General features: G+C 37.3%; 1 protein-coding gene across 1 annotated transcript; it reads right to left on the bottom strand.

Moving 5' to 3' along the window:
* Positions 1-727: 727 nt before the first annotated feature.
* Positions 728-10,884, bottom strand: LOC124890245 (protein argonaute 4-like). The gene is made up of 23 exons (XM_047402071.1): positions 10,592-10,884; positions 6,699-6,941; positions 6,386-6,591; positions 6,076-6,300; positions 5,858-5,994; positions 5,680-5,777; positions 5,504-5,601; positions 5,199-5,367; positions 4,999-5,115; positions 4,804-4,911; positions 4,650-4,709; positions 4,419-4,532; positions 4,164-4,329; positions 3,908-4,020; positions 3,686-3,823; positions 3,374-3,504; positions 2,948-3,013; positions 2,448-2,511; positions 2,237-2,348; positions 2,087-2,160; positions 1,390-1,484; positions 1,245-1,276; positions 728-1,136 (listed from the first exon to the last, which is right to left on the bottom strand). Exons 2-23 carry the CDS (start codon positions 6,930-6,932, stop codon positions 961-963), a joined length of 2,733 nt encoding a protein of 910 aa, XP_047258027.1. The 5' UTR covers positions 6,933-6,941; positions 10,592-10,884; the 3' UTR covers positions 728-960.
* Between the last annotated feature and the right edge of the window lie 348 nt (positions 10,885-11,232).

The following is an 11,232-nucleotide window of genomic DNA, read 5'->3' as shown; positions in this document are numbered from 1 at the left end:
GCGTATTACTGCTATTGTGTCCTAGGGTCTCTTGCTAATCAGTTGGGGGCAATTATTTCAGTTGTGCCAAGAATTTTGGGATAAGAGTGTCTAACCACTTTTCAAATACATGTAATATATCTGTAGCATATGAGTATGAAGTCGACAGCTTCCGGGTGGTTTATGTGGTTAACCCAAACTCCTTTAAACGAAAAATTACACAGTTCATTTTCGTACTGCCACATGCGCCTCACATACAGTTTATGTGCAAAAGGACTTGAATGGCAGGTGTACGTGTCAACAACGGACGTTCCCTATGCTTTAGAGTCTACTTTCCAACACAACCACAGTATCACGTAAAAGACAAAACATTTTCCCCCCAACAACCAAGATCAAAATACTAAACTTCATCACTAGTAGCCGAGACCTTTCAAGTAACATGGAATCAATCAGCATGTATTAGCACAAGGAGCTTTGATGGAAGAAGCATACACACGAGAGCTATAAAACCACCAGCTTCAATGACGAGCCAAGATGTCATTTGGTTGCCTTACTTTTTGTAACCAACCATCAGAAGCTATCAACTCACAAACAATGACCGTGCATGCACATACATTGGGGATCTAATGCCTTGAAACTGGACTAAACTATTCTCACAAGGCAGGCCCTAGTTGGTACATTGTACAACCTGTTAGCAAGTTTAGCAAACGGTAGGAACTGATAACAAAAGAAATAAAAGGCACAGAAATAACAACTACTAGCCATACCCATAACTTAGAAGGCAGAACTGCCACCAAACCAGAGGTACATGATGAAAGTTTTAACTTAAAAGAGCACCCCCACAAGCCAAAAAGATGCAGTCTGGGCATGGGGAACTTCAACAGTCACTAACAAAATGTTGAAACTACCATCTCCTGAGAGAGTTTGAAACTATTCACAAACCAAACATTAAAAAGAGTCTAGTAGGGGCTAACAGGCCCCTCAGCAGAAGAACATGGAGCTTGACACTTTCTCCTCAAGCTTTGGAAGCTGAGGAACGGATACTGGTCCTGCATTAGAAACACCACCATGGCTGGAAGAAGTTTCCGATGCATCTTCAAACTTCATCCACTGCCCCATCTGAGTTGCGGCAAGATGGGCGTAACAGATAGGAGCAACTGCAAGTAAGCACAAAGAATTGAGGATAAGAAGAGCAAGAGAAAGAAGAGTGCTGAGTATGTTAGCAGAATCAGCGAAACTGTTTTCCAAGGAAACAAGACACCTACCAACAGATATGGCAGTGGTGCTTCTCTGGTAACTGCAAGGATTATATAACAAAATTCGTTAAAGCAATCATTTGGCAGTAAACTATAGAGTTGAAACAAATGGTTGCTATCAATCCATCTACAAGAAACTTGATGGAACACTCACACATAGGAAAGATTATGAACCAGCTCTTGAAGATCATCAGCAGAGAAGCCCAGTTCATCATATAAGACATGATAGTGAGTAGGACGAGTCGTACCCTACAAAACAATCATTGTCAAAGTAAGGATACCATTAGATCATGGACCCCAAACAGCTTATTCAACAACACACAGAAGATGGCCATTAGTTAAGCCTTTAATTATTGTTGAACAAGCTATTCTAGGATAATATGCTTCTAAGCAAACAGTTCGCAACTTACCAAGCAAACCATACACAATCTATTACCACAAGAAAAAAATATTCAACAGAAGAAATACTGCAGTATCCTCTGGATAACACATTTTGCCCAAACAAATGTCAAAGACGTTTTGACATGCACAATATAATATCCTTATAACAAATGTGTTTTCGGACTTCACAGGAAAACCATAAACAATCAATTTCCACAAGACGCAGATGTTCAAAAGAAGAAATACTGCATAACAATATAGTTAACACGTTTAGCCATAACAAACGTCAAAGATATATATACAATGCAACCATAAACAAGAGACATTGGGTATGTTGTTGTTTTTGTTGCAACCATAAACAAGAGAACTTGCTTATTAAAGGTCGGAGAAACTGATCTAAATGAAGAGAACAAATGAGGCACCCAAAGTAATAAGATACCAAAAGCATCAAAGAAAGAAATAAGACTTACAATCATCCCAGCATGGGCACACAAGTAAAAATCGTAATTCCTTGGATGACAGACTTTGTTGTCTATGATTGTGCCTGCACAAAAAGAACACATAAGGAACTTCATACAGTGCATTAGCATAAATTGATGTACTCCGACTTAAAGCGGTACCTGGAGGAACATTGTTGGGATCATTAGGCTGGAAAAACTTGGTATGATGATTCTTCTGGGCAACAATCACCACAAACTTGGGATTCCACTTCTCATCGAGAAATTTACAAGCCTAAGTCAACAAATAAAACAACAGATGATTAATACAATTACATCTCAATTTCCTCAGTCAAGCTCACTATTCAAAAAGAAAGCATTTATCAGGAAAAACCTCAATGATCTGGTCGAGCTCCACATTGAGAACTTGATTAAACTGGGATTCACTGACACCATCCCTGAAATTTAGAACAGACAATTTATAAGAGACTATCACAAGTCTCAACCCCATCGCACATAAAGAATTATTGCATATAAAGAAAGTCACCATTACAAAATTGATGAAAACAAAATTTCAAGTTAATCTACATGGGCAACAAAGACGTTACATATACAAGTAAACTCCAAAATTGATTGAAACAACATTTCAAACCAGAATCAGCATCAACTAACAATCAGACCATGACCTTACAATAACGATTTATGCAGTTTTCTCCAGATGAGTTATAGCATCTAAAATCTCACAACAAATGGTTTATGCAGTTTACACAACAGAATGTGCTATATTCAAGTTCACCTTAAAAAAGAGCATTTACACAGCAGAATGGCAATTGAATACAGCACACACCTTGCTGGAATTAAATGAAATAAAAGAGAAAACCAGCTGAAAATCACCTGAATATTATTATATGCTCGGGCTTCCTTTTTCCAGAACTCACATAAAAATCAAGCAAAGCCTCCCTGCAATTTTGAAGCTAAATTATTTCTGGGAAATGCTACAACAGAGTGGATATTTCAAACTACGAAACACAACTTCAACAAGCACAATATCTGATCAAACACTAAATGTAGATTCCTGTGTTCATTTCACTCTCATCAGAGTCGAGTTAACTCACTCACACAATACCCGACAGGGTAATATTGTGCTTGCATATCTAACTAAAATACACACTAGGCCTAAGCCTTGTTGAGTAGTCCCGGTAGAGAACTCCATCTGAGACCCAGGAGACAAGCTTCACATCAACTGTGAGTAGCCCACCTAACTAAAGCCCCCACCCAAAAAATAAAAATAAAAAGGGCAACCTGAAAGAGCAAACTCACCTCATTATTCCCTCATCTTCAGTGTCAGAAACACGTTTAAACAAGTTGTCTATCATCTCCACCTTAGGAGACTGGGTGCGAACAGAAGCTCTATAACGAGATATCGAAGGCCACTGCCTTGAGCTAACAACCTGGAACAAAGAAAGAAACCACTATAAATTTTAAGAGGGAGGAAAATGCAACATATGTCCCACGATGTTCTCGCACAGATCAGCAGTGTGCTTTTATTAACAAAACAATCAAATAATCATAAGATCCAATTGGTCAAAAAGGAAAGGAAAAGATGATCAAATGGAACTTGACAGATCATACCGCTGCAATGGACGGGACATCAGATTGGCCAGGTGATCCATGGGATACATCCATTCCAATAATAATGGTAGGAACCTTAGATACCATAGGGATGGAAGGAGAATGTTCAACAGTAAGCATAGAATTTAAACCTCCAAGCTGTGAAGGAAGAAGAAGATTAGGAACACATTTTAAGATTTCAAGATAAGCAATGCGCACACAACTGATGGTCCAAAATCTCACCTTTGCATTAATCTTCAGGAGCACATTCGTGATGTACTGATCATTGACTCTTGTTGGAGCTATACACTGGGTAACAATTCCATACTCAGCAAGATTCTTTCGCTTCCATGGCCCTGCAAGTTCACATAAGATATTTTACACCAGTAGACGCTTCAGAGATACTCTTGTTGGAGGATAGCTACTAATCAAGAGAACAAGTAAGATACATTTGTTGAAGGATAGCTACTAATCAAGAGAACAAGTACATCATACTAACCGTAAACGTCACAGTTTTTCCTCTCAGGAAGCAGACAAAGCAGAAATTTCGGTGCCCCAGGAAGCTTAGATTGGACCTGCTCAAACATTTTCTCAACTCTAACAAGCGGTGGAGCTCTTCTGACTTGTGGAGACTCCTCAAAAACATCAAATGGATCTTCCACCATCTGAACACATTAAGATTAAAAAGGAACAGTGATCAGTCATCTATCTTCACACTCAGTTTTCCAGAAATTACGAAATTGAAAGAACTTACAATTCCTTTCATTTTTCCACATTTGATCAGATCACCAACGAGCCCCTGAACGTTACAGCGTGCAGAAAAATTGACAACAGCCCAGCGTTCTATCTTTTGGGGATCAACTAGTCTCTGCCATCACAGATAAAAAGTGAAAAGAAGATGCAAAGCACATCATAACAAAAAGAAAAATGAGATTAGGTAAATGTATTGAGTGGAAAAATCATATCAAAAGGAGTGGTTCTGAACCTTATTATTGAAATTCCATCTGCCATTACGAGGGACAAAGTCATCATTGCCTGTCTTCAACTGAAAAAACATACAAGGTAAGGCAGAGAGAATTTCCAAATTCACTACATGAGGTAATCATATCCTAGCTGAAAAGTGTTTATCGACTAAGTACCTTAGGAGGAGGCAGAACACGTCCTTCAATCTGAGTGAACTGGCTGCTAATCGATATTCCACAGGCACGAAGCAGAGGCTCGGCATCATATTTGTTGATTTTGAGAGCCTAAACCAAACCAAAAGATAATTAGTGCCTACTCACCAGAATACTGTGAAGTGTGAACGGTTCTTCTTATTTAGGAAAAAGGCCTACATTGCTTAAGACTTGCATCCTCTCCTGAGGCTTTTGCCTTGATTTCTCCACTAAAGAAGACCTCTGGAACGTGGACAAAGATTTTGTGTACCTTTGCAAAGACACCAGGGAGCAGAGCTGAAACCATCACAGAAAACTTTGTTATCTCACACACAAAAAACAAGAGATGACATGGCCTCTAAATGTAACCGAGTCTTTACCTCAATTGGAAAATAGGTGGGACGCTTAGGTTTCCCAACATTGATGCAGGGTAAATCAGCAGAATAACGCAACTCTATGTTGCGCTGGTTGACAAAGTAATCATACACAGTAACTTCCATCGTTTGGACTTCTCCATCCGCATCTTTCCCTTTTTGTTTCAGAGTAAACCTAAAATGGAGAAAGAAGATGAAATTCAGCAATCTTGTTTCTGCAAATAAAGGATGGTAACTGCCTTGCGCAAGTGCTACTTAATCAATCCAAGGTTTAAATAAGAAATAACTAAAAGAAAGAAATAAAAGCATACAATTGCTCACGACAAGGTTTCTCACTCAATCCAGTAATCTTGTACTCCTGATTAGTGGGACTTGTCTTCACCCTCAGATTCTTGAGCATACGTTTTGCCTAATAAATCGAAGCCAATCCTGCTTAGCTACATCACACATAACTATATAAAACAGATCATTAGAAATAAGAATCTACTTTTGCCCAATCCAGAGAAAAGGGATCTTTTGCATTTTGATTTGAAATCAAGAAGTCCACTACAGGACCAGGTTGGATAATCATTGTTGTAGACACATCTGCAATTGAAGCATAAGTTAAAACCAAAGTGTTAGCATAGAATTAAGGAACTAGAGATATCAACCACTAGCGTCATTACCAATGTTCAAAGACAAGCCACTCTGAGTGGTCCGGAAACTGGAATGGAATCCTCGACATCCAAGAACACCGCCACCAACATCAACAAAGTTCTTCGGATCGTTGTGGAAAAAGGATTGTCTAACAAGCAGGCACCCCCTGATACAAGAGCAACAACTAAATGACGCAAGAAAAACGGAGACTTGAACCCTCGAGAGAAAAGAAACAACAACTACTTACTGCTTTGCAGCATGCTGCCTTAGAATAATATCCAAGACTCTCAATGCTTCTTGAGAGTTCTCCGACTCCTGACCACGCAGAGCATTTGCAATCGCCTGCATCGGGATTTTGGCAGCAAAACTGATCTCCACCTTGAATGTCTTTGACTGGTAAGGACGGCGTAGCCTCTTCCTGTCAGTTTCATTGGGGCTTCCATGTCCACCGGGGCTGCTATTGCCATTGTTTCTGAACACCAAAGTAGTAAACAGACTGTCAAAAACTGCTATAAGGACTTGGGGGGAAATTGGACTCAGCCATTTTCAAAACCAACCTGCTTGATGTCATGTCCTCAAGGACAACAGTAAACTCCATCTTATTCCGAGGGAGTGCTCCAATGGTAAACAAACTCTTCTCACCGTCGTATGCAAAATCCTTTCCAGCTAATTCAGTATCATAAGTGTCATGTACTCTATCCAAGACCTTCCTGCCTATGCCCTTTGCATCAACTGGCCGACCATCTTCATAGAACAGGGCAACCTGTCAAAAAATAGAGTAGAAACATGGGAAGTTGTAAAATAAGAGTTGCAAAACATATTGAACTAAGAAGAGAAGATGTGTAAACATAGGGAGGTACACAAACATACACTGTAGTGAAAGAAGTGTCCATCCACATTCGTCACATTCACTTTAAAGTGATTAGTAAGGATCTGAATCTTTTGTCCCTTGTTTCCAGTGCCACGTCTGGCCATGGGAACGCGCAAAGACTTTTTCTTCAGAGGCTCTATTTCAGTTTTTGCAGGGGTATAATCTGGTGGAACAGGGGGAGGTGGTGGCAGACCCTCTGCTGCTCCATTTCCATTCGTGTCGTCTTCAGCCATATCAGGATCCTAAATGAAACAGAAACTGATTATTTGAAAATAAGAAAAGTAACTGGAGTGATCATTCAACCATGTACTCTGGCAGGCAGTGTGTTTATCAGTAAACATTATCAGTGTACTACTTTATCAAAGAATGACTAATAAGTGTAGGGAAAATTGAAAAGGTCTAGAAAATAATCATCAAGAAAAAGGCAACTATAATTCACACAAGGATTTGTCAAAAGTAGGCAGGTTCTGTTGTCAAAATCATTGCAAAATAGAACTGCTATTAGCCTATTACACATCTGAAAATATAAGGTGAATCACATCATTCTTTTTTCACTTAAAGAAAAGGTAAAAGGGGTTCCCTAAAACCCAACACGTACTACTACAAATATTCAGAAAGAACAATGAAGCAACACCAACATAGACCAGTCAACTTAAAATATCAATGGAAAAATGCTTGAAAAAACAAACTGTCATAAATGTTAACCAACATTTAAAATATAAATGATACATTTTTTTGACACTGAAACAAGAAGCTACATCTTTTTCATTTCTTTCCTATGTTCTCTTTTTCATTTTGCTGTTCTTCTGGACGGAAGGGGAAACCATGAAACATTAAAAAAAAAAAAAAAAAAAACGAAGGAGAAAGCACATGCAATTCTTACTAAAGGTCCTCAAGGTAAAACTCGGCAACACAAGATTGTTTAAGCACCAACTCAACAAAAGTCGCAAAAAAGGCTTTAAGAGAGTCTACAAAAACAAACAAGTCTTTTCGGATAAAGCAAGAAATGGTATACATGGCATGAAGTGGAGAAATACAAACATGTCTTGCCTCATTTTATTTCAACGTGAGGGTTTTTAAGCAAAAAACAGCAAGAAGAAGAACATGTAAAAATCTAGAATACACATTTGCAAGGCTGCCCCAGGAAGAGGCCAAAAGGCACCTTACTTCAAAATACCATTCAAAGAGCAATGACAGTCTGAACAGAAAAGAGATTGCAGAGTAGAAGCCAAATTTTTCAAAAGAAAAATAAAGCAAAGGTATTACTGACTATATATCAATCTCCATAAAACAAGTCATAATATGCAGATGCAAGTCAATCATAATACCACAAACAGAAAGAAACGCAAGCTTTATTATAACTTTTTCGTTTATTCTTGTGTTCTTAGTCGTCTTCTGTTCCAGGTCTAGAAAAGACATACCAGCAGAACTGCAAGTTAAACAGGTCTCACTAGATCCACAAAACCCCATAAATTTTTTGCATTCAAATACAAACAACAAAAGTCAGAAACACCCCTATTCAACAACTATATCAGACCATTGTCTCACAAACAGTGCAGAGTCCATAAATGAAGCCATCACAGACATGCAAGCCAACATACCACATAAAAAAGGAAGATAAAACTGTCATCTCAAAGTTGAAAGACTTTCATTTTCTGGTTTTGGAAAACAATTCAGCAGGAGTTTTAAAGGGCCCAGGAAAACATTAGTCCCATTCATAAGCATGAAAACTCACATCCCCAAAACCACCCAAAAATATGTCTGCTTTTTTTTTTGGTAAATTCTTTTTTCTTCGGCTGAAACCCAAAAGCTTTCATCAGACACAGCATGCAAAATCAAAAATAAACGAACCCCAAAAAAACTCTCCAACCAAAATCACGCAAACTAAAACAGCATTGATCCATTCATAAGCATATAAATATTTTTACTTTTTGTAAATTCTTTTTACTTCAGTTTTAGTCAACATCTTTCAGCAGAAACCCAAAATCTTTCATCAGACAAAGCATGCAAAATCAAAAATAAATCAAAATCACTCAAAAGATTTTATAGTCTACTGAAAATTCTTTTTCTTCAGATGCAGCAAAAGAAAACCAAAAATAAACAAACCACACAATTTTCTTCAACCAAATCTCTCAAACTAAAGTAGCACTGAGACATGCACAAACAGAAAACCCAAACAAAACACTTCAAGAAAACATCCAAAACTTTGCCAAAAGGTCGATGAAGCACCAGATTCAAGAACAATTTTAGTAACTCTTCTTCTCGAGTTTTCATCAACATCTTTCAGCAAAAACCCAAAATCTTTCAGCAAATGACTACAAAAATCAAAAAGAAACAAATCCCACAAATTATTTCGACCAAAATCACTCAGCGCTGACCATTTCAAGCCCCCAAAAACACAAAACCCACAAATACATTTTCAAGAAAACATCAATATTTTGCCACAAGGAGTATAACCTCTGCTCAAAAGAGACAGATGCAACACAAAAATCAAAAACTAACCAAACCCCACAAGTTTTTCAACCAAAACCCACTGAAACAAAAGCAGCATTGACCATGCACAACCAACAGAACTCAAAATCCACAGAAAAAATACAAGAAAACATCAATCTTTTCAATAAAAAGCATGATATCTGCTCAAATAGGTTACATGAAGCACCAAAATACCCAAACAGTCCTTTAAAAAAATTCAGTTCTCATGAACACCTTCTGCAAAAACCCAAAATCTTTCAAACAAAACACAATAAAAATCAAAAATAACCAGACCACGCCAATTTCTCAAACTAAACCACCATTGACCCATTCACAAGCACAAAATCCACACAAAACACTTCAAGAAAACATCAAAAAACTGTCCAAAAGGAGTAAAACGTCAGCTCAAAAGAGGCAGATGACGCTCCAAATCACCCCAAAAAAATTGTTTTCCAAAACATTTTTTCTTCAGTTTTCGTGAAATCTTTCAGCAGAAATCCAAAAACTTACCTTACATAGCATAAAAACTCAAAAATAAACGAATCTCACAAATTTATTGATCAAAATCACTCAACTTAACAAACATTAACTCTGCACAACCCAAAAAACACAAAACCCACAAACAACCTTCAAGAGAACACCAAGATTTTGACCATTTACAAGAAAAAAAAATAAGAAACAAACCCCAGAAATTTCTCAACCAAAATCACTCAAACTAAAGCAACACTGACCATGCACAACTAAAAAAACTCAAAACTAAAATAGACCATAAAGGTTAAAAATAAATAAACCCCACAAATTTTTCACCCAAAATCAACCAACATTGACTTTTACAAGGAAAAAAAAACCATTTTCAAGAAATCACAGATTTTGCTCCAAGAAGTAAACCTTCTTCTCAAAAGAAGCAGTAAGCTCCAAAGTCTTAAATTTCTTTTTAAAAAATCTTATTCTTGAGCTTTATGAACACCTTTCAGCAGAAAACCCCAAAATCTCTCATCAGCCACAGCATAAAAATTAAAAATAAACAAACCCCACAATCTTTTTCATCCAAAATAACTCAAACAAACCACCATTGACCCACTCACATGCAGAAAAAAAAAAACACAAAAGACTTCAAGAAAACATCAACTACAGCAAAAAAAAAAATCAAAAATAAACAAACCCCACAAATTTTTTCAACCAAAATCAGTCAACTAAACCAACATTAACTCATGCACAACCAAAAGGACACAAAATCTACACAAAACACTTCAATAAAACATCAAATACAGCAAAAAAATCAAAAAATAAACAGACTCCACAATTTTTTTAACCAAAATCAAGCAGCTAAACCAACATTAGCTCATGCACAGCCCAAAATAACACAAAACCCACAAAATATTTTCAAGAAAACACCAAGATTTAGCTATAAAGAGTATACCTTTCACCTCAAAGAGGCAGATTTCACAGTAGAAAGAAGAAGAAAACCCTAAAAGTAAAAGGGGAACACGAGAGAAAATAGGGGTGAGGAGAGAGTGACTTAGTTTTATGGGTGAGAGTGGACTAAAGGAAAGAGAGTATTTAGTACTATCACTACCCCAACAGCTACGACTCTCCTATAATACTGCCCCATTTTTTCGCCCTTTCTTCTGTCTGTCTCTCTATCTGCTCTACACGTGTCCCTCTGGTATGTAGAGCGTGAAAACGTTACTTGTGTAGAGCGTGATACACCTAAATGTAGAGCAAATATTATACTGTCCATATCTTTTTATAACTGCATTTTACTGTAACGGATCATTTGATTGAGAAAAGTGATCAACAAATTACTCATTTTAAAATTAATTATTTCATATTTTAAAATTAATTGTTTTGAAATTAGTTATTTCACTATATATCACTATACATGGGATGACTTATTCTTTCCTCTAATGAACAATAACATCAACAACAACAAATTCAGTATATTTTCACTTACTGGGGTATGAGGAGGGTAGAGTATACGCAGTTCATACCACTACCCTAACGAGGTAGAGAGGCTGTTTTCGATAGACCCCAGCTCAAGACACAAGGCAGTATGACAAG

The sequence above is a fragment of the Capsicum annuum genome, unplaced genomic scaffold (genome assembly GCF_002878395.1).
Source record: "Capsicum annuum cultivar UCD-10X-F1 unplaced genomic scaffold, UCD10Xv1.1 ctg1489, whole genome shotgun sequence".
Lineage (NCBI taxonomy): Eukaryota > Viridiplantae > Streptophyta > Magnoliopsida > Solanales > Solanaceae > Capsicum > Capsicum annuum.
This window is presented reverse-complemented; position numbering and strand designations above follow the sequence as displayed.